This window comes from Mus caroli, unplaced genomic scaffold (assembly GCF_978045245.1).
Source record: "Mus caroli unplaced genomic scaffold, Mus_caroli_1 scaffold_6, whole genome shotgun sequence".
In the NCBI taxonomy this organism is placed as follows: domain Eukaryota; kingdom Metazoa; phylum Chordata; class Mammalia; order Rodentia; family Muridae; genus Mus; species Mus caroli.
The window spans coordinates 7,393,818-7,416,886 of NW_028227261.1; the positions used below are offsets into that span (position 1 = coordinate 7,393,818).

General features: G+C 56.1%; 1 protein-coding gene across 4 annotated transcripts in view; it reads right to left on the minus strand.

Moving 5' to 3' along the window:
* Positions 1–1,761: 1,761 nt before the first annotated feature.
* Casz1 (castor zinc finger 1) overlaps positions 1,762–23,069 on the minus strand; it is a 149,880-nt gene continuing 128,572 nt past the window's right edge. For all 4 annotated transcript variants that reach the window (XM_021159784.3, XM_085838592.1, XM_085838593.1 and 1 more), the window contains 15 exons: positions 22,027–22,095; positions 20,409–20,499; positions 19,386–19,550; positions 18,214–18,386; positions 17,205–18,052; positions 15,111–15,243; positions 14,795–14,858; positions 13,488–13,642; positions 13,242–13,364; positions 11,958–12,296; positions 10,354–10,552; positions 9,415–9,586; positions 7,877–8,028; positions 7,618–7,759; positions 1,762–4,931 (listed from right to left, as the gene is read on the minus strand). In XM_021159784.3, coding sequence (XP_021015443.1) covers positions 3,814–4,931; positions 7,618–7,759; positions 7,877–8,028; positions 9,415–9,586; positions 10,354–10,552; positions 11,958–12,296; positions 13,242–13,364; positions 13,488–13,642; positions 14,795–14,858; positions 15,111–15,243; positions 17,205–18,052; positions 18,214–18,386; positions 19,386–19,550; positions 20,409–20,499; positions 22,027–22,095 — 3,943 coding nt within the window. In that variant the 3' untranslated portion in view covers positions 1,762–3,813. The remainder of the gene's footprint in view (positions 4,932–7,617; positions 7,760–7,876; positions 8,029–9,414; positions 9,587–10,353; positions 10,553–11,957; positions 12,297–13,241; positions 13,365–13,487; positions 13,643–14,794; positions 14,859–15,110; positions 15,244–17,204; positions 18,053–18,213; positions 18,387–19,385; positions 19,551–20,408; positions 20,500–22,026; positions 22,096–23,069) is intronic.

Genomic DNA, 23,069 nt, shown 5'->3' on the forward strand with positions numbered 1-23,069 from the left:
AGTCCGCCAAGGTCTAGCCAGGCCCAGAAAGCTTAGGGACAGGAGATGTGGGGATATTTGGGGAGACCCATCAAGACTAGTGAACTGCCTAAGTGCCCCCTCCCTTGGGCCTCATGAGTCTACCCCCAAAACTACCTCCACTCCTCAAGTCCCACCCTAGTGACTACTGTGCTGTGCCCGGGGGTGGGGAGGGGAGCTCCGAGGCCACACCACCCACCAGTCTATCACCAGCTGAGCTTGGGACTTGGCTCCCTGCCTCCCCTCAGGCCCCACGGGAGGCCACGCAGCCCACCAGGGCCTCTGAAGCTCCAATAAAGGCTTTAATTTGTTGAACTTGTGTTTTATCCCATAAATTAGTCACTGTTTTATTTAACAGAATCAAGATATCCACAAACAACAGGCGAGTTCCAACTTGAACATTTTAATAAGACCAAAAAAAGTCTCTATTTTCATGTCTGTTAGAAACATATTTATGTAAATAGCTTGTGGGCTGAGTTCCAGGAGCAAAGCAGAGAGGGAAGGGTGCTCTGAGCTGGGCTGGAGGAGAGCCTCTGGTGGGAGTACCCATCCTGGCATCAGTGGGTGAGGCTGTGCACGCTCTGGTCCCTGTACCCACACTGCCTGGAGCCTGAGTGTGCTCCAGGCTCAGTGAGGGGCATCAGTGCACAGCAAGGACCCAGCTTTATGAGAACGTGGCTGGTGAGAATGTGACAGGCGGTGTGATGGTAGGGAAGACCATGGATGGCTCTAGATTCTCTTCCCAGTGTCCTTGGGCAGCTCTGGTCACTTCGAGACCAACTCAGAGTGGGACTGGCACAATGCTGGTGAGGCTGAGGCCGAGGGACAGTGTTGGGGTAGAGGCCACGTGACCTCTGAGAGCAGCAGGGCACCTGTACTTCCACCCAAACCGGCAGAAGTTTGACTGAACTTCCAAAGGTGTCCTCGGCCCTGGGGCCATCAAGGCCAGGAGCTCAGGCCTTGGTGTGAAGGCTGCAGACCCATGACACTAGTCCTCTGGATCTGCCACCATGTGCTCCAAGCTGGAGCCTCGCCAGCATCCGGATGGATCCGGGTACGTGCTGTTCCTAGACTGGGCAGGTCCCTGCAGGAAGAAGGAAGGAGCTGAGGGACTCCCTTGCCAAGTGGCAGTCCTGTAGCCCCAGAGAATACACAGGAGGGCTGGCCAGAGTGTGGGACCTAGGGAGGCTTGAGGCTCCAATGCCAGGTGGCCCTTTCCAGGAGTGGTTCCTGGGACTCAAGTGGCGTTCGGGTGGGGTTGAAGGGAAGAGCAAGACCTGAGTCTCCATCTTTTCCCTTTAGTAAATAGTGGGAGAACCTGGCCTTATGCCCAGATGCAAAACTAGTCTGTCCCAGCACCCCTGCTCTCCGGGCTTTAAAGTAGCCAAGTCTCCCCTCCTCTCCCTGGGCTGGTATTTGGATCTTGGCTGTGCCTAGGCTACCCTACACATTGGGTCATGGCCAGCCTCTTGGGGATAATTTTAAAAATAAAAGATAACGTGATGTTTTTTTTTTTCCAGTTTTTATTGAGTGAAAATGTCAAACCTTGCATCAGTCATGCAAAAAAAAAATCAAATAAATAAAACACATATATTAAATTTCTAATAGCACTAAATTCAAGTGGAAAAATATTCAGTTCTTAATAACCAGGTGCCGAGGAGACCAGATTCAAGTAATCAGAGCGCGCGCTGTTCAGGTCGGTTTCATGGTCTGCATTTTTTTTTTTTTGTCTCAAAACCTCTCTATATATCTCTATATATCTATATATGTATATACATATAGATATATACACACATATGTGCATACATATTACTTTTATATTTATATATATACACATACATAGTTATAAAACATTAAAAAGAGCATTGGTGGGTCAGGCATCGTTTTCCTCACAGAAAGAAAATAAAACAAAAATTACACATTAAAATTCAAGATGAGCTAGCAATGGCTTATAGTCCTAATGTGCAATATGAGGCTTACAAAAGGCTAGACTGCGCACTCTCCGCGGCTTCTTTTTTATTTTTCTTTTATAATTTTTTATTTGATTTTGCTACATTGAAAAATCTTTTTATTTTGTTTTGTTTTGTTTTTCTTTTCCTTTACAAAACTCCTTCCACAGAGGCAGAGTCCTGTGGTAGGTCAGAATCTGGGCGAACGAACTCTCAGCAGCATGGAGGCTCTGGCAGGGCCGGTTAGCAATCAGCGCGTTGCCTGTTGGGTACCCTCATCTCTCAGCTGTATGTACCCTCCCTGCTCCCTCTCCAGTTCAGATGGTCCTGGCTTTCTGGCTGTGGGCAGCCAAGAGGGGACACACACACACACACACACACACATACACACAGATACACACTCTCACACACATACACACACTCTGATACAGATAAAGAAAACCACTGCCCCATTTGGGCAGGCCCCCTTTAAAGACCTGTGGGCGGGGCTTCCTGCTGGCAATTACTTGTTGCCGAATTGGCCTGGTTTCTTCCAGCCTGGCACTAGCCAGAACCTGGAGTGCACAGGTTTAGCCCACAAGGCCGGCCTCAGGCAGCCTGCCCCTACCAGAATCTGGAGCAGCCTCTGGCCAAGTGAGTGCCTGCAGGTGAACCCTGTGCAGAGTCTAAGTGGCCTCATTGCCTCCGGGAAAGGGGCATTTTGGAAAAGGAACCAGATCTGGGTGGGCTGCACCTGCACGAAAGCATCCCAAATAAAATAATAAAACAAAACTGGAACGAGAGAGAGAGAGAGAAAAAAAAAAGCCCTATAAAGCCACACGCATAACCAACAGAAAAACCCTCAAATGTTAAATTAGCTACAAACTTGTATCAAGAGAATAGTCTTTTTTTTTTCCTTGTCTCTACAAAATTCAAGTTAAAAGTTGGAATCCCGCAGCCCCCATCAGTGCTAGTGTGAGGACAAAGCCTCACACCGAGGCCTCAAAGTAAATGCACAGCAATTGCACTCGGGTCCCCAAATCCCAGGGCTGGGCTGAAGGCGAGGCGAGGCGAGGCTCCCCCACACTCACCTGCTTTTTTGTTTTTGTTTTTTTGTTTTTTTTTTTTTTCCGTTTTCCCCCTTCTCTTTTTGTTCTATGTAGAATAATAACCTTTACAGGAAAAATACTGTACAACTTTCTTGGATTTTTTTTTTCCATTTTGATTATTAAAGCCAAAACCAGTCGCAGCCTTCCTGTTTGCACCAGTGGCTGAGACCCTCACCTCCAGGCCCCCACCAGCTGTGCCTGCTTTGGGCCACAGCCTCAATTCGCTGGAGGGTGGGCTGGGGCCTGAGTGTCACCAGACCTGGACCACAGCTTGGGGGCGGGGATGCCGGCTCGCTGCTGATTCCATGAGATTCCCTCCATGTCCCTGTAGTGTCACCCGTGCTGATGCTGACCGTCTTCGGCCGGCCCTCCCCTGAGCCAGGGGGAGGTCTTAGCTGCATTGGAGGGGGGGACCCAGATGCTACAGGAGCTTGCCGCCCCCACAACCCGGTGACCCCCGCGGGGAGCCCCTGAGCAAACAAGGACCTCGCGAGTGGGTACCGAGAGGAGTGCAGGTCAGTGCTGCCACCCCGACACAGCACCTGCTATTCCCTGAACACCCGCTCGGGCGGGCGGGCGGGGAGGGCGCGGGCGGCCCGAAGCACCAGAGGGGTCCCCGCCTCTGCCCTGAGACGGACTCGGGGTCCGGAAGCACCGGCGGGGCCAGGGCGCCTCACTCCCTGGGGCGGCCCAGCGGGGTCTGTACACAGGGGTTCACATACAGAGCAGTTCTAGAGGGGGCTGGGGTGGTGCGGCGGCTAGGGTGATGCGGCGGTGGGCGCGGGGCCGGGGCCACCCAGGGCTGCCAGCGGGGTCCGCGCGCCCGCCTCGCCCGCAGCCTCGAGCAACGACTCCTCCGAGTCGGTGCGCAGGTCCTCGTCGTCGTCATCATCATCATCATCCTCGTCGTCGTCGTCCTCTTCATCGTCATCCTCGTCGTCGTCCTCGGCCTCCTCCTCCGGCAGCTCCAGCTCCTCGTCGTCCTCTTGGGAGGACTCTCCAGCGGTGGCTGTGGCTGTGGTGGTGGTGGTGGTGGCAGCGGCAGCGGGGGTGGGCGCAGCGGGGCCGTCCCGAGTCCCGGAGGCGGTGACAGGTGGGCCGGGGTCCCCCGTGTCCCCGAGCAGGCCTAGGCCTGCAGCCGCTGTCTGCAGGAAGAGCAGCGAGCCCTGCTCAGCGGCCAGCGTGAGGGAGCCGTCCAGGTTGACGGGCGCACCCGGAGAGGCTGCGGGAGGCTCCCCTCGCTCCTGCTTCTCGTGCTTGCGCTTGTGCGAGTCCATCTGCGACATGCCCACCACTGTGTGGCGGCAGCCCGGGTAGGTGCAGTGGAAGTGCGAGCACTTGAGCTTGTACTTGCAGTCGGGCACTGCGCAGTCGGCGCTCGAGCTGAACTGGCAGAAGCCAGCGGCGCTGATCACGTCCTGCTTGCCGTGGTGCTTGCGGTGCGCAGTGACCTTGGTGCTGTCTGTGCAGCGGAAGCGGCAGCGCAGGCAGTGGAAGTGCGTGCTGGTGCCTGAGAACGGGCAGTCGGCGAAGTGGCAGCTGAGGGAGGCCTTGAAGCGCTTGAAGTCGTCCAGCACCAGGTTGTCCACGCGGTCGTGGTGCTGTGCGTGCTTGTACATGTGCGTGCGTCCGCAGAACTTGTAGCCGCAGTTCTCCCTCGTGCAGTGGTAGTGGGTGACCTTGAGTGAGAACTGGCAGGCTGTATCCTTGCAGTCCTCGTAGAGGTCAAAGCGCCGGAAACCCTCCAGCATCATGCCCTCGTCCAGCATCTTCCGAGACGAGGCTGTCTTCCTTCGCTTGCCAAAGGGAGACATGTCCTCGATGATCCAAAAGCGCTTTTTGGCCCCCGAGGCTGTCGGCATGGAGATGGTGTTCCCTAGGGAGGAGCGGAGAGAGGTCAGCGTGGAAGGGGTGCCCTTTTGGCAGCGTAAGTACCCACGTGGGCACCATTCCCAGGGTCACACCCACAGAGGGCCCCTGATCCTGGCATGGTGGCCAGCAGACACCGCTTAGAAACAACACCCTGGCTTCCCCCTGGCTGGGAGCCTCTCCCGTGGCCCCCTTGGGAACAGCAGGGAGTCCCAGGCTTCCCCTGTCTTCTAGGTCTGCAGGATGACCACACAGGCATCCCGGGTGGCAGCTCTGCCGGGCTGTGGTGGCTGCTTCCTGGCCAGTTTGGGTGGGAAGTGAGGACACATCCCAGCGATAATTGAAGCTGAAGGGGAAGCGGGGAATCTAGGTCGGTGGAGTGTAATTACCCAAGTTGGACCCAGGCCAGGACGCCATCACACGCCTGCCTCTAATGAGGGACAGGCCGGCTCCCTTCCTGCCAGCTAACCAGTCTCCGGCTGCTTGCTTGTCTGTGCAGGGGGAATTGCCTCCTGGAAGCTGAGATGCTGAGTGCCCTAGAGCCATGTGGGCCTCTATCTCCTTGCCCCTAGAAGCATCTTCTTTTTTTTTTTTTTTTTTTTGGTTTTTCGAGACAGGGTTTCTCTGTGTAGCCCTGGCTGTCCTGGCACTCACTTTGTAGACCAGGCTGGCCTCGAACTCAGAAATCCGCCTGCCTCTGCCTCCCGAGTGCTGGGATTAAAGGCGTGCGCCACCACGCCCGGCTAGAAGCATCTTCTTGATACCAGAAGCTCTTTAAGGTTTTGGAGTTCTCTGCCTGGGCTGAGGGACCCCACAGAAATACCAAAAAGGCGCTGCTGCCCTCTCTGTTGGGAGCCTTTGCTGAGGCCTGAACCCAGGAGTCTAGGCTCTCTGCCAGCCATCCTGGTCCCACCCTGATTCTTAGGGATCAGGAAGACCATGGTCACAGTCTTCTCTGTGCCTTCCTGGAAAGTACCTGAACACGCCCGTGGTGGCGTCCTGCTAGCTGCACAGGCACTGGAGATAAGGCACCCAGTTCTAGCATTCAGTCACATATTCCCTGGGACCAAAAGACCCCAGGCCAGGCCCTGCCCAGGGTAGATGGAAGCTTCTTCCTCCCTGAGCCTTCCCAGGATGCCTGGCTACCTACCATTCTGCCTTCAAACTTCTGCAGTAGTATATTGGAGAAAAGGCTCAGCCACCACTCTTGGCAGATGAGAAGAAATCAAGGGCTAGGATGGCGTGGGGGCATCCAGGCAGGGGACAAGGGAGCAGCTCTGGTCTGGGAATCAGTGGGGGACAGAGCACTGCAGCTTGAAGTCATGGGGCTCTGCCTGAGTATGCCGGCCAGAGAGCTTTCAGTGGGCTGAATTCATTTTGCCCTGCTCAGAGCTCTGGGAATCGGATAGCACCTAGGCTCAGTCAGAATGTGAAATGGGAATGGATGGGGATAGGGGTGATGTCTACCCAAGGAGAAGAACAAGCACACCATTTTACACCTAGGGCTGGGACGGCGAGGGCTATCTCAGCCCCTGAACGCTGGGTGAGCCTGGCGGTTCCGTACGTAGCTTTCTTCTCCCTGTCTAGCTCCGGAAGGGAAAGGAGGCCCAAACCTGGGCAGCTCCAAAGCAAACTGAGAATAGCAGGGCTCTGCCCTCACGGTGCCAAGGACCTCACAGGTCACCTGGCAGGACCCTGGCAGTAATCTGTTCTCTGAGGTATTTGGCTGTTAGGGGTGTGGGGCAGCCCTGCCCTTGGCTCTGCTGGCCACAGGAAAGGATCCAGTCGTGGATCACACACAGCCTTGAGGCTCGGTCGGGGTGTCAGACACTGGCAAGAAGGCATGTTTGAGTTACCTGCAGCATCCTGAACTAGGGGGGCGTCACTTTTTACTGGAGTTGGAGTGGCAGTGACGGGCGGAAAGCTGGGCGGGCTGCTGATGGGGTGGGCCAGGCCCCGGCTGGCTCCCAGAGTGGCACTGAGCAGAGAGTATGACAGACAGGACGGAGAGAAGAGGCATGGGAGGGGGGGAAGGGGAGGCCGGAGCACAGCCGGTGGGAAGGATGGAGTCAGGGTGGGCGGTGCAGCCCCGCGAGCAGCCTCGTCACCAGCCGCAGCAGGAGGAGGAAGAGGAGGAGGAGGAGGAACCGGGCAGCCTGGAGAGGATGAAGAGAAGCAGAGAAAAACAAAAAGAACAAACAAACAAACAAAAACAAAAACCCAAATGAGAAACCCAATGGCAAGTGCAGTATGGAGATATGTGGACAGATGAGCAGAAAGGTTCAGCAAGGAAGAAGGTGGGGAAGGAGAGAGACTGCTTGGTGCAGTGTGGGCAGAGTTCATGGTGGGAGGGCCTTTCAGAGGACATGGCAGGGAGGCAGGAACCTCTGGGGGTGGGGGGGTCCGCTCTGGGTTCTGGATGGAGGCTGGGACTGAGGCCATGAGGAGGCTGGTACAGGGGCTATGGTGCTTTCTCTGGGGCTAATGGGACAAGCCCTGGCCCCTCTCTGGGGAAACTGAAATGATCTGGGGGAGGGAGGGCAGCAGGGATGTGGGCAGAATGGCCAGAGGAGAGGCCTCAATGCCCAACGTTATACAAGCTTGTCTGCTGCATTCCACCTTGGCCTCCTTGGAGGCCGCTTGACTCTCAACCTGTGTCCCAAGCGCGACTCGGCTGGGCCTGGGCCACTCACCTGCAGCTGTGCTCTCGTTGCCCACAGGGGTGCTGGAACAACTACGGTCCATGGTGGAAGACTCTGAGGACGCCGCTCCAGGGCTACAGCCTGTATAGTCCATGCCCTCGTCTGTCTCGGCATCCATTAGGCTCGGGGGACCCTGGAAGAAAGGAGAGGGGCCCTAAGGTAGTAGCCCACGGCTTCCTTGGGCATTATGGGTAACATGGGGCCCTGCACCTAAAAGGAAGGACAGTTGAGCCACGTGGGGGGCTCTCACCTGGGACGGGGGCACTCGGTCAAAGTTCTTCCCTAGCATCCTCCGCATGTGCTTCCGGGCATGGGAGGTCATCTGGTGCTTGAGGAGAAAGGAAAACTGACAACCTTCCCGGATGCAGTGGAAGTGGCTGTTCACCTGGTTGTACTTGCAGCCTGTGGGTGTGAACACAGCAGCCATGAGCCTCCCCAGATAGTGTGCTGGGCACAGAGGTGACGTGCCGCATAGGCAGGTGGCATCTGGGGGAATACCTCTAACTAGCTCATTCCAGGAAGCCAAGTCAGCCTGGCTGGCTAATCCGTGGCCTCCCCTCTGGCTTATTCTATACACTCCTCCCCGAGAAGCCACAGATCCGTGGCCAAGGGGCCTTCAGGAAAGGACCTCTCTCAGCCAGCCACCTTGTTCAGATTGTTGGTCAGCCGGCCTCCACCCTGCCTCCGCCCTCCTAGGCTGAGAACAAACAGAGCAGGCAGGACCTAAACAGGCATCAGCTCAGGGCAGGCGAGGGCCTGCCCGTTGCCATGGTACCGGGCTGGCCAGGTGTCTTATGTCACCTCCCAGCTTTGTTTGGCCCCAGCTACTACCAAAGCCACCAAACTGTTGAGTAAAGAACAAGTCCCCTGACAGCTGAAAGCCAAGCCCAGCACAGCGGAGGCCACCAGGTGTGGGCACCTGCTGCTGTGGTTACCGGCCCTCCTCGGGCCAGGGATCCTCTCTAAACTAACACTTGAAGGAAAGGGTTTTTTTCTTTCTCTTCTGGCAGTTCTGGACTGTCTCGGCCGTCTACGGAGGGCCCAGACTGGAGGTGACAGCAACCTCCAGGAACTCCAAAGGCACCTACCACCGTGAGCACATGACCAGGAGAAGCCTGCCCGGTAGACAAAACATCTATCCACCCGCCCTTCCCTATCTTCCAGCTTCCGGTCCATTCCTAGGAAAGTTCTGCCCCACATCTGCAGGTCTATAGAAGCTTGCCCTGGGCCTAAATTTGCCATGGTGAGGCTAAAGGGTAGGCTCTGCCCTCTGCCTGTGGGCCTGAGGCTCTTCTCCATAGGGCCAGAGCAGGAAGGTATCAGAGAGGCATCGGAAGACACCCGCTGCCAAGCTCGGAAGCACCCAGAGCCTCCGTCTCTCGCACATCATGTACCTCAGTTTTTGTAAGCATGTGCTAAAGGTTTTAAAAAGTAAATAAATAACTGAAATGGCAAACAGCTCGTTTTGGACAAAACCCTCAAAACTGACGGGCTCACAGGACGTCCAAGTCTTATCTGTCCAGTTGGGGAAGCAAGAGTAGCAGAGCTGGGGATGCCAGGGTGTGGTCCCAGGGTGTCGCCTTGGGGTGGGGATGATGCTTGGGGCCGCCCTCGCTGTCCCTCTGGGACGTCTGGGCTCTGATGCTTGACAACTTGTCAGACAGTCAGACAACACTTGGCGGATGACGTCTGTGATATCGTTCACGGATCATGGGGCTGGGATGGTGGCAACAGTACCTGGAAAGGTGGCCCGGGCCTACTGGAAGTCCCTGCCCACCCTTGGAGTACCTAGCCTTCCGCACTCCTCGCGCTTGGTGAAGTATTTGAACCCGTTGGCTGCCCGTCGCTCAGCCTTCTCATGCTTCTTTATATGCCATGGCAGTTTGGTGGTGATGTTGGTGACAAAGTAGCAGCCCGGCCGGAGGCAGTGGTAGTGTCCGCGCATCCGGAACTCACAGTGCTGCGGAGGGAGGCGAGGCATACGTATGTGCGTCAGGCCAGGCAGGAACATCTGTGAGCTCCTGCTTGTCTCTGGGCCATGGAAAGGTTCTCTGCACTTGTGTTCTTCCGTGCCCACAGTTAGAAAACACAATTGCGTGAAGCAGTAGGTCTGCTTCGTCGCATCATTAAAACATTTTGTACCTCTTTGCTAATGCCACACCCAGAGCAGACATCACTAACCTGTTTTCAAGTTTGTCCCTGTATGACAAGACCTGGGCAGACATCACTAATCTACCCCAGCACTCCCAACCTAGGCAGACATCACTAATCTATTGTAACAGTCTTTTCTGCACACTTAGACCTTACCTGTGACTACTCAGGCAGCCTACCAATCTTGGAGACTGGGCCTTTAAAGAGAACCTGATCTGTCCTTTCTGCCAGGCATGGACTGTTCTATTTCTTTATCCAATGAGCCTATTTTAAAATTCTAGGCCTCTAGGGAAAGGGGGCATAGCTATTTCCAGGATGGGCACAAATGATGTCAAACACGCGGTGGCTGAGATAGCATTTAGTCACCACTGGGAGTTAGGCCTGAAATGACAGCCCTCACCAATTGAGCATCAGTCTGGACCCCTGCCCAGGGGCCTCTAGGGGCTCTGGGGACAGACAGTGGGTGTCCTTTCCAGTGTCTAGTGCAGGCCAACTTTAAAATGGTGTGAAAAGTGGAGTCTCTGCCAGGAGAAGCTTGCCCTGGGCCTTGAGTCTCCCCCGCCCCGCCTCACTGACCTGGTTGGGACACAGGCACTGTAGAGAGTAGTAAGCAAACTGGTCTCGCACGTTCACCAGGCTGTTACTGGGGTTGATGTGGTCCAAGCAGTGGGACTCAGCCTTGCCCGAGGTCTTGCAGACGTACTTGCAGTTCCCAAAGAGACAGTGGAAGTGGAACTTGCTGGCATATTTGCAGTCCGTCGCCAGGCATGGATCGCTAGAAGGAAACCACAGCCCAGAAGGTCATTGGCATCCCAAGCCCTCCCGCTGATGTCCTCTCTGGGTTTGTGTTAGGGTTCCCTCCTCAGTCACCAGGAGTGTAATCGAGGGGAACACAGTGGGTCACCCTCCTGCTCAACGGGAACATTCAGCTAGAGACTACAGATCCCAGCATGCATCCCTGTCTCCTTTTGGGAACTCTTGCCTGGTAGATGGGGTTTGCCATAGACAGGGTGCTCAGAGCAGTGCATGCTGGGACATGTAGTTTCCAAGGCCACACCCCAGGATTAGAGATAAGAGGACTGCATTAACTTCTTGGGCATAAAAATAATGGATAGTGCTGCCATTCCTGGCTGGGTGCCAGCAAGGGCTTGGCTGGCAAGACATGGCATTGCGTGGATGTGGCTGACTGACAGACTGCAGATGGGTGGGCAGATCTACCAGGAAGAGCCACTACCATGGGGTGTGAGCAAGTGGTAGCATGTGCCTGGTGTCAAATCCTGCCAGGGCTCACAGCTGCTGGAACATCCCAGGGTCAACTGAGGCCTACAGTGCCCGCCTACCCAGAGAACCTAGGGGCCTGGGGAGTGCTGGGGCTGGCGGAGGTGCTGATGAGCGGGAAGGAGCTGGAGCCCCCCCCCCCCAAGTGTCTCTGAGGGTTGAGCACCAGGGAGCTGCAGCCATGGCTGGGAGCCCCCAGGCTATGGAGAGATGTGGTCTCCAGAGAATGGACCCATGGTGGGAGCTCTGGGCAGGTTCAGGAAACTAAGGAGGCTACCACATCAGGAAAGGAGGAGACAAAAGAGCCCTGTACCCTTCCGTGCCATGGGCCCAGCCCCAGGTTCTCAGAGAGGGAGGACAGCTGTTACTCAGGTGGTATAAATAATCCAATTTATTACTTTTTATTGAGAACAGGAAGCCACACACTTTATGATACAAAGTCACCGTTCTCGCCACAAGAAGCCACCACCATTAAGTGAAGAAGGTTCCTTCCACCCTTGACCACGGTGTGGACCTTGAGGGGCCTAGGCCCTGCTCCCACCCATGCCTTCCCTGTCCTATTGACTCAGCCTGGGTATGCACCACAGAGCTGGCCAGCAAGGTGACCCCAAGGGAACACAGCCTTTTTGTAGGACCAGGAAGTTTCCTGAGGGACCCCCATACCTAGCTCACCCCAGCCAGTCCTTGAAGGATCCCAACAGATCGCTGGGGATAAGGCTGCTTGCGCCCTCATCCCCCACTTACTGGCTGCTCGGTACAAGCGTACAGTTGGAAAACTAAATCCCAGAGGCTGAGGGCTGCCAGTGTAACTCTGCGAGGGTGAGGAGCAGGGCCTCCTTGCTGCCCTGGCCATACCCACTCCCAAGACACAGGGACAGGTGCCGGCTCATGGAGGGACTCACTTGTCCTGGAACTGGAGGAACCCGGGTTTGACCTGAGGCTTGGCGCTCTCTAGAGACGTCGTCGCCAGGGGCGAGGTGGGCAGGTGAGGCACTGAGGAGGGAATCTGAGGCATCTGGGGTATGGTGGAAGCCAGCTGCTTCCAGGCGAGCAGGGTAGGGGTGGAGGGCACAGAGACCGGGCTGGGAGCAGGCCCCTCCAGAGAAGATCCAGCGACCACGGTGCCAGGAGGTGCTGGCGGGGACGAAGGTGCCAAGGGAGGTTTGGTCTCAGCAGCAGAGGTCGGGAAGGAAGCCTCTGGGGTTCCTTTTGCTGTTCCTCCTTCCGTCCGGAAGTGGAAGCTATGGGAGGCAGAAGAGGGTGTCTCAGGACATCAATCAATAGGCCCCACGGCCGGGTCAGTCCTTCCCTGTCTATGCCTGCTTGGCACTTCATGTGACCCTATTACAGTGGAGCTTAGCATTCCTCATATGGACCCCACCTGAGGAGGGACTCACTATCAATCTGAATCTGGGATAGACCCTAACTCCATCATCTACTGACGACTTGTGTTTTGAGCTCCTCCCTACACCTGGGCTGTGGGAGAGAGAGTAGGCCTGTCTCCTCGGGCCCCTCCCTTCCAGAGGATGCTCTGAGACTCACAGGGGAGGAGGACTCTAAGTGTTTGGTAGGCTCTGGAGACCTACAGCAGCTGGGGAGGAAGCCTGACATGGACCCGGAGAAGTTCTGAGCGCTGGTCCAGGCGGCGCTGGTCAGCCCTTCCCCATCGTCGATACCTGCTTGGCACTTCATGTGACCCTATTACAGTGGAGCTTAGCATTCCTAGTGTGGGCTCTGGAGGTCTACCTGCCTTTTAACTCTATAGAAATCATAAAGACATGGCAATTCATTAGGTCAAAGGAAACAGGAAGGTGTCCCATGTTGCTAGAAAGGCCTGCATCCAGGGTCCCTTGCCCTGGTTCCAAACCAAGTCTTTCCAGCTGGGGTCTGGCCTTTTTAAACACTCTTCTACTTTGGAGGGTATCTGGCCCCACCAGGTCTGCCAGGTAGCAGCTGGTGCTCCAGGACTCAGTGTGAAGGAGTGAGGGAAGCCTGCCCTGTTTCTGGGGTAGCACCTATGAAGAACTCAGGTCTGTGGCCTGGTGACAACTGCTGTGGGATAGATTGCTTAGAGGGTGGCTAGAGGCCTGTGCCACCCCCACTCCCATTAGGTCCAGGGCATAGCATAGATGGGGTGTTTTAAGGAATCCCCCCTCCCCTCCCCCTCCCCCAAGACCCTCACTCACTTTGCATGTTTGATGGCTCCGTCCAAGGTGCTGAAAAGCGCCCCACACTCCTCCACCACACAATGGAAATGCGCCTTGTGGAGGAAGTCACACTGGGCGTCACAGAAGTCCTTGGTACCAAACCTGGTCAGAAAGAGCTCAACAGTTAGATTGTCTCAGTCAGAGGTGGAGCCTTGGCCACCAGGGTGGATGAGAGCAAGACCCTCTGTCCTTTGCTCCCTGCCCTGTTCTCCATAAAGCCCTCACCTGCGGAGATACACTTTCCAGGGCTCTGACAGCTTCTCTTGAACTAGCGCCTTCACGGCCTTGCCCAAGAAAGGGGAGGGCTCCCCGGCGGGGCTCCCCTCCGCTTCTGCCTTGATGTTCAGAAAGTTTTCGAGGCTGGGGTTGCCCTGAGACATCTGCAAAGAGAGGAGAGCTTGGAGCTTGGGGAACCCCCACCCCCGACAGTCAACACCTTTGAGCCCTGCCATGCTGAGAGCAGAGAACTGGCTAGAAAGGAAGCCCAAAGACTGTGGGCTCTGGTCCCCTGGAGGCAGGGCCTCAGGTAAAGGACCAGCCTGCAGCTGGAGCCATCATTTAAGCTGAGGCCTCTGCTCCGGGTGCACACTGCAGCCCACCTTGCCCTAGACCTTGCCACTCCCTGATCATTCTCCTACCAGAAGGTATTCAAAAGAAACCCGGGTGGAGGGTCGGGGTGTGTGTGTGGGGGGGGGGGCTGTGAATTTCTTGAGGATAAAAGCCACCCAAAGGAGGACATTTTCACAGGGTAAGAGCAAGCAGGTTCACTGTTACTGCTAACGTGGAACGTGAGGGAACAGGGGGCAGGGACCAGAGGAGGGCAAAGGACAGCAAGAGAGTAACCAGGAAAGGGCAAGCAGCAAGGTATCAGGGCACCAGCAGCTGGGGCTGCGGCACCGATGGTACCCAGCTGGAACCCACCCACCCACCGCACGAGGTCCACCCCAGACCCAGCTCCCTCTTCAACCCAGTCACTTGTGTACAGTAACCAAATTAATCTTGCTGCAGTCAAATTTATCATGTGAAGGGGAAAATATATTTGAGATGATGTATAATTTACAAAGACCCTGCATTATTTAAAATAAATGTTCTGGAGCGACCTCTCCGGAAGGCGTCCGAGAGCATTACTCAAGCCGAAAAGTGGAAATTGATGCTTTGCTCCCACTTTGGTCTTCCCCTCCCCCCACCCCTTTTTAAACAAACAAAAAATATACAAAATAAATAAATAACATTAATAACTGAGGGCCAGGGAAGTTAGAGGGTTCTGGAAAAGCTTTTGGAGCCCACTATCCGAAGGGGGGAAAAGGGGTGTCAGAGGCTGAAATATATTTCTTCAGCCAGTTCATTAAATTAATTTGCAAGCGGTGGCTCTGGAATTATATTCGATGAAAAATGGCCTCAAAATTTAAATGGTACAAACTCATCTTATTAGAGGGAAAACATTAAAAAACAAACACATCCCCCCAGCCCCCCAGCACGGCTTTAATTTCTCTGGGTGGGGGAACGGGAGGCGTGTGATGGATGGTTCTTACCTTATTCATAAGCGAGGATAAAAGAGATGAATTTGCCGAGACTGCGTGGCCATTTGATTCATTACTGGAACACACAAACCAAGGGCCTTCAACTCAGACATCCGTGGGCCCAGGCCCAGAGGCCCTTCCCTCCCAGTCAGCCAGCCCAGGGCTCTGAGATTTCCACTCTCTGCTGTGACTGCTCGGTGGCAGAGTGAACCCTGGCCGGGAGGGTGAGCTCGGCTTGGTTCCCAGGGCTGGCTGAGACTAAGAGGCGCAGACCACCTCTCTGGGGCCCAGGCCAGCGTCTGCAGGGGTCTCTTTGGGCTTGCCTCACCTGGGGTCCTTCACGGTCAGGTCTAGACTGCGGTCTTGGGAGGCCTCGTGGGGACCTGGGGTGCCAGCACTGTCAGGCTCCTGCTTCACCTGGGCCTGGGGGAACTTGGTGGGGGTGGGCTGCTGCCCACTTCCTGCAGGGGAGGGGAGGGAAGATGGGATCAGAGGGGCTCAGGTTTAACACGGGCACAAAGTCTAGTACCCTCTTTCCTTTATACCCAAAGGGCGGGCAGTGGGCCGAACAGGCAGGGGGGCCCCAGGAGCACTGCCTGCTGGTCAGCGGCTCTTCCGGCTGACGAGATCACTTGCGACGTGTACCCCTGTGTGGCAATTCTTCAAGTGATAATTATTGCAAAATTATGTCAAAGTTGTCCTGGCTTAGGGCCTCCTGGAGGAGGAGAGCGGGTGGCTGGGGAGGGGGCCTGGGCGGGGACAGGGGCCCTTCATCTCCACCACCAACTGTCACAGTCGATTTGCGGGGCTGCCGCTTAAGCTTTTATTAAAGACTCTGTTAATGCTGAGGGGAAGTGGCAGATCTGGACTGGGAGCGGCCCCTCCGTAGTCCCTGCCCACTGTTGCCGAGGCGACGGCCCTCTGTGCACTGAGCATGCCCGAGGAGGGCATGTGCTGTGTCAGGGCTATCAAGGCTGACGGGCCAATCAGGGTGGTTCAACCTATGCGACCTCAGCCGTCTTTCAAGCTGTCCAGGGCAGCGACTGCCGGCCCTGGATGCCTGACTGGGTATGAGGGGGAGCTTGGTGGGAAGAGGCCACAGGAGGCTGATGGGGCAGGGCCAAAGGAAGTTGCTGACAGGATGGCGTCCAGTGAGCCTTGCTCCCCATAATCCCCAAGTGACTGAAATATTAATTTGCCCCAAGGCACTACAGCTTACAGAGAGCTGCACCACAGAAGCAAGTGACATTTTATTAAAGATGAAGGGAAACAGCTTCCTTCCCTTTTACCTGACCTTTCTTTTTGGGGGGACGAGGAGGAGAGGTGTTTCTAGGGTAGAAGAGTAACTTGACAGTCTGGTAGCGGAGACTGCTGTGGCTCTCCCTGAAAGCCCCTGGCTGGAGGAGTGAGCGTCGCTACAAAAAGTTCCCCCCACCCTTGAAGTGGAAGACAGGGGTTCCAAAGGGGTCACGCGCCTCTCATGAACCAAGAGGACTTCTAGCCTTCAGGAATCCACACTACAGTCACCTATCCTAGGCTCCAGAGAAAAAGCCCAGCTCCTTTCCTGGCTAGCATCCCTAAGAGGTGGGACCGGAGCCCCACGTAGGTTCAAGGGACCCTTGGTCTTGGCTGGTTCTGAGATGGTTTTGGATGGGAGTGGAGCATGAAGGCTGGGCAGCCAGGCTGCTAAGGATATGGCTAGGAACAGATCTCTCTCCCTGTCCCACCTGCTCCACAGGGTGGGGCTTCTGTCTCTCCTCAGCATCCAGCCCAGCATGTAGCCAGCAAGCTCCTCTGGGCAAGTACCAGTGGTTTGGAGGAATTAAAGGCGCCACATCCAGGGTGTGAGCTGAACTCTTTCTAGGAATCCAAATAGCACCCACTATCCTCCGAGAAAAATGGGCAGGGAAAACAGGAGAGAGGAGAAAGAAAATTCCCAAAGGAAAGGGAAGGAGAGAGGAGAAAGAGAAAGGGGGACGAGGGAGAGAGCCTGAGAGTCGTCCTACACAGGTGTGGGATGCAAACACCCATTCCCTGAGCTCATGTGTCACTCGGTGTCAGCTAGAGAAGAGGTGGCCTTGGAGGACTCTGCTCAGGGACTCACTGGTGACAGAACCAGTGAGACCTGGCGCCGTTAGGCCACCCAGGTGCTCAGAGACAGGAACCACTGACCAGCTCCACATACAGAGAAGGAGTGAGTCCTTGGGTGTATGGCCAAAATGAGAGACCCCCCACCCCCAAAGGGCAAACAAATCAACAGGATGGCGACAGAGACCAAGCAGGAAGGGGCTGCTACGTGGGGGCTGCGGGTTTGGGGGCTGGGCAGACACTTCCCAGCCTGCCCCATGTTCTTCAGTCTCAGGACTGGGAGTTGCCAGTTTCCCAGTGTGCTTGCTCACTGGGCAAGGCCCAGCCTGCTCACCTGGGTCAAAGGTGGCAGAGGGCTTGAGGGCGGCCGCAGCCAGTCTAGCCATCATGGGTGAGATGAGGCCTTTGCTTGCAGAGATCCTCTCCATGATGGAGGCAGGGGGCACCGAGAGAGAGGTGGCAGCCGTGGGGGCCGAGTCTCCAGCTCTGGAAGCCATCAGAGCCGGCATGTCAGGGGTTGCTGAGGTTGTGGCCCCAGAGGACATGGCGCCCAGGAGCCCTGGAGATCCCACAGGCAATGAGGCGCTCCCACGGTTAGGAAGCAGAGGGAAATAGGGTGTGGTGGTGGGCAGGCCTGAGTTAGAGAGGGCCAGTGCTAGGGGGATGGAACCAGACAGGCCCTGGGGCAGCAGGCCTGCCATCTTGCTATTGGGAGGCTTGGTGGCACTGGGGATGGCCTCAGCAGTGGTGGCGGCAGCCGCAGTGGCCAGGGATACGGATGATTGCTGGCTGGTGGGGGAGGCGCTCAGGCTGGAGTTCTTGCTGCTCAGGGCAGAGAAGTCCACGAGGTCATCGTTGCTGGATTCCTCGTGCTCCGTGTCCTTGGTGCCCAGCAGGGAGGCCGGCAGCCCCAGGGCCCCCGAGGACCGGATGTGCCGCCGCTCATGCTTGCGCTTGTGTGAGGTCATCTGGCTGGTGGAGGTGAAGGTGAAGCCGCAGCCGGCACGGATGCAGTGGAAATGGTTGGTGGCCTTGCTGTACACGCAGCCCTCGTATTTGCACTCCTCGTACTTGTAGAACTTCTTGAAGCCGTCCTTGGCGTAGGCATCGTCCTTGATGTGGTAGCTCTTGTGCTTCTCGATGTCACACTTGTTCTTGAAGGTGAACGTGCAGCCAGGGCGCCTGCGGAGGACATGAGGAGACTGGCACCGGGTCTCGAGGGAAGACTGAAGGCAGGGCCATTAAGCAGCCCCGACACCCAGCAAGAGTAGGGCCCTGGTGATCCATGGCCTGGTTCCCTGCCGGTCCCTCTTGCAGCCTTCAGTGGGCAGTCACTCACTTACCTGCAGTGGAAGTGTGTGGTCTTCTGTCCGTAGAACTGACAGTCGGCTGTGCCGCAGTCCTCGGTGGCTCGGAAGCGCTGGAAGCCATCGTTGATGAGCTGGGTGTTCTTCTTGTGGAAGTTCTCGTGAGTCATCACATCTGATGTACTTGTGTATACCTTGTTACATCCCACCTGCATAGGCCAGAACAGTGGTTAAGGGGCGCAAGTCTGGCCCTCTTGGGCCAACTGAGCCCAGTGCTGTGGTTGGAGCCAGAACCATGGGGTTCTATTCAGGGAAGACTGACACCTTCCAACCTCAAACTCCTCAGGTTAACCCAGGCTCGGAAGCAAAGCAGTGCCCCTCCAGCCTTCCCAAGGAGTGACTGCAATCCGTCTGCAGAGGGCTGGTCTTTAGACCCCACATACCTTTGGCTTGATTGAGGGGGCCACCTTCTAGAGAAGCTAGGTATGGAGGGGTCCTAGTTGGTGACTCTATCTCTAAAGTCTTAGGATTGGACAAGGGCTGGACCCTAGAAGTCACCTTTAGTTCCAGGACTTCCTTAGTGGATGGCCGCTGGGCACGGAGCCCTCCCACCCACTACAGATGGGCCAGGCAGGCAACGTTGCCATATTGAGTAAAAAGCGGTGGCCCCGGAGCACCATCGAAGGCTGGGCTGTACCAGTGTCTGCACCATCTCAGGCCCAGAGAGCGGCCCCCCTCTGCTCACACCAGGCTGTTTCAGAGAGGTCTTAAGGATCCCTGACAAACACGGGGGAGGCGAAGTGCAGCTGCTATTTGCAACCCAAAGTTGCCCCTCCTGAGCTTGACACCTTGAAAAAGCCCAGACTCGGTGTGGCATTAAAACAAAGAATTAAACAAAGACCTCTGCAGGAGTCATTTGCAACGCTGCTCTGGGTGTTAAAGCCCGAAAAATGTCGGTCTATATAAACAGCTCACTGAATTTCCCCCACGCCAAGTATGGCAACAGAGAAGGCCCCACCCTGGCCACCAGACACTGCCGACATCTAAGCTTCTGGGACTCTACATGCCAGCCACCCCTATCCTGAATCGGGAGAAAAGGAGGGTCCCAGCCAATCAGGCCCCTGACTCCCGGGACAGCTCCGGTCCTGGAGTAGAGGGCCAGGGGAAAGTTCTAGAGCCCTAAGGCAGCCGGCCGGGACAGCAGGCACCTGCATGCAGTGGTAGTGGGTGCTCTTCCCATTGAGGTGGCAGCCGTGGTAGTAGACACTGCAGTCGTCCAGCGGGCTGAAGCGCATGAAGCCGTGCTGCAGGGAGTTATCGCGCTTCTTGTGCATGTTGTAATGTCGGATCACATCCTGCTTGCTTGTGAACCGCTGCCAGAAAAGAACACCAAACCAAGTTGGCAGGAGCCTGTGCCCCAAGTCCATGTGCCAAGAGTGCTTGGACCAGGGCTGGCCCCAAGGCCCTCAGGTCACCCTATAAATAACCCTGCTTAGGGTCAAGACAGCCTAGACGGCCCAACTAGTTCCCGGCACACTGGCCCTTGGTAGGAATGATTCCAAAGACTTAGAAACCACAGTTCCTTCCCTGACCTCTCCCGAGGTTTCCAACAGCCAGGAGCACAGAAGATGCCCTGGGCCGGGCGTGGTGGCACACGCCTTTAATCCCAGCACTTGGGAGGCAGAGGCAGGAGGATTTCTGAGTTCGAGGCCAGCCTGGTCTACAGAGTGAGTTCCAGGACAGCCAGGGCTATACAGAGAAACCCTGTCTCGAAAAAAAAAAAAAAAAAGAAGATGCCCTGGGCTAGCCTTGAAGGCCAGGGCTCTTGATGGGTGAAAACACATTCTACCTAGCTGCACAGGCTAAGCAGGCAAGACAGAGGGAGCTGGCCTACACGGATGGCCGAGTGCTACCTCTTCGCCAGCTCTGCGCTTGCAGGTAGTGGTGCCGACCGTGTGATCCCAGCAGTTCAACTTGAAAACGAAGCAGTAAGACACACTTTGAAGGTCTTGGAAAGACAGTTAGCTAAGAGGTGCGGATGGATGGGCCTAGCCTTGGTCCATGCTAGTCTCCCTGAGATCTGCACCACTGAGACGTCGATGGCTGCTGCAGACCCTATTGGTTGCTTGTCTGTTTATTCATGTCAAAGTCGGGTGGCTAGTCCAGGCCCCCTGTCCCCACCTACTTCCAGCAAGTGTCCATGCTGGCTGGTGAGTGCAGGACTGCCGTACCTGGTAGTTGCACTCCGGGTCCAGGCAGTGGTAGTGCTCCCGGTACTGGTAGGCACAGTGGATGTGACCGCAGTGCTGACTTCCTGAGAACCTGAAGACAGGAGTGGGAGGGTCAGATCCATCTCTTTCAGGGATGCCAGTCCCTGAAAGGACTCTTCTAGAACCCAGGCCTGAGTGACTATTTCTGTCTGGGCCACAAAGATGTACTTGTGGGGTTTAGTGGGCCTGGGTGGAAATAGGGGGGATAAGGGGTGAAAGAGCAAAGTCTGAAAAGCCAGAGCAACTAACTGGACCTGTCTGGGGGGCCCAGGCCTGCCAAGCTACCTGGCTGCTGCATTTGCCTGGCAGGCAGGGCCAGGTGGAGCAGAGGTCAGGACTCAGGTGGGAAAGCAGCAGCTGGGGCAGGCCACAGCAGCAAGTCAGAGTAAGACACAGACCAGACAGGAGCCTCAGAGCCCCACACAACCCAAAGGCCTTTTTAGCAGGTAATGGCCTGACCACCCCCCCAACCCGCACCGCACTGGCAGCTCAACCCGGGAGGGGCCGCTGGCTAGGCCAATCCTGGCCTATTGTGGAGAGGGGTTAAAGGCTCTCTCTGCGTTCTGGGCTTTTCCTGACACTTGAAACAGTCCAGAGTTATGAATTTTTAAAGCACAGCATCTGTCTGGCTTCCCGCGGCAGGGAGCTCACTTTCCAGCCAAGTGCACCGCCAAGAGCCCTGCACTGCCGGACGCTGAATGGCCCCTCTCTGGGCTGAGCCGTGCTAGGGCGTGGCTCTCACAGCCTTGGTGATGGCCAGACAGGGCCAGCCACTCTGGGGAAAGCCATCCATGACAGCCCTGGAGAGGCACTTCACTCAGCCAGCCTGTTGCCTTCTGTGCATGACGCACTGTTTGGAGATGGGGGTGGGGACAAGCCCCACTGTATGGGGAGAGCCACGGGCAATCAGTATTTCAATGGAAGCTGCCAAAAGGGCCATCTGCTGAGGCACTAACAGTAGTGATAACAGTAAAGAGAAGACAGAGGGTGAGGAAGACCGCGGGAAGACAGATGCCGCCAGGGTGTGACCCCTGCCACATGTCCCTCGGGAGGCTCGATTTGGGGGAATGTGTGGAGACGGAGCTTCATCTGCCAAGCCTTCCTCCTTCAGGATGGATCTCAAGGCTGGCCTCACCGGGGTCTCCCCCTGGGATCCCACAGCAGAAGGAGAACAGGACTTCCCTTCCTCCCAACCCCAGCAGCTCTAGTGTGGTCTGCACTCTCGGAGGTGCTACATGAAGACAGGACCCAGGTCAGCTGCAGAGGGGGCCCACGAACTCACCTGCGGCAGGCCTGCTACCAAGCCCTTTTCCTATATTTTGGCCATACATAGGTTATAAGTTGCCTAAGGACTGTGTTGCCCACACTAACCCCAAAAGGAGGGTCTGACATGGACACAGGAGTAGCTCCTTTGGAGGAGGTTAGACACACAGAGAAAGGAGATGTACAGAAAGCAGCCCCTTTGCCCTGGGGATGAACTCATACGCAGGTGGCTTCACAGTCCTTAGGCATCCTGGCTCCCCCCACCAACCCCCCGGGACACACACCTCTGTCCACAGGCTCCTCCCCGAGGGCCTACCTGGCAATATATTTCTGGTAAATGTTTACATCTTCGGTGACAGCTGGTTTATCTGTGGGCAATCCGTTCCTGGTAAGACACACAGGGCACAGCCGATTAGCGGATGGGGGTGGCCTCAGGCCCCAGGAGCATCTGATGGGCAGCTCCCTGCCCTGGGCCATGGCTCCTCTCCCCTGGCCCTGTATCACTCTGAGGCACTCAGGGTGGTATTAAAAAAGTTCAGTGGCAGAAGCCCAGAGGAGCTCAGTTAGCCCATCTCTGACAGGAGTGTGCTACCCTGATCAGGGATAGCTGAGGCCCAGCCAGGACTACAGTTAGCCTGGGTAAAGGCCAGGGTTTGGAGCCCCCAGCATGCAATGCACATATGTGGGGCAAGGCTGAAGGGAAACACTAGGCAGGCAGAGAAGAGAGACAGGAGAGAAAGGCAGGACTGGATACATGTGTAGGGTATGGGCACTCACTCCTTCCCTCATACCAAAGGGTATCAACTGGATCTGCCTGGTTCACAGCCTTTAAGACCTGTAGGCCCCACCCTGCTATAGCAGAGAGGAGGGTTTGAGGGACAGGGGTCATTTGGCCTTATAAACCCTTACTGTTTTATCACCCAGACCAGTTTCTGTTCCTGGGTTAGGTTCACAGGAAGTACCCTCACCCAACTTCCCATTGTCTCCCTGTCTATTCAATGGACCAGGAGCCAAGGCCACCACCCGGACCCCAGCCCCCAGGCCCACCCCAGAGTGAGGCCCTTGTTTCTACCAAGGGACCGCAGCCTTTGCACCAGCAGGCGGAGGGAACAGAGATTAGTAAGCAGGACCGCACAGAGGTGTGTAATCGTGGGAGGGTCCATGGGAGATGGGCCACAGGCCTAAGAACACTGGACATGGGCACAGGAGCAGGTATGCATGTGTGCACACGTGCGTGTGTGTGTGTGTGTGTGTGTGTGTGTGTGTAAGCACATGCGTGGCAGTCTGAATTGCACACGTGGCTGTGACCGATAGACACTGGCAAGCTTTGCAGGTTTATCCAGCCCGGCCCTGGGGTTT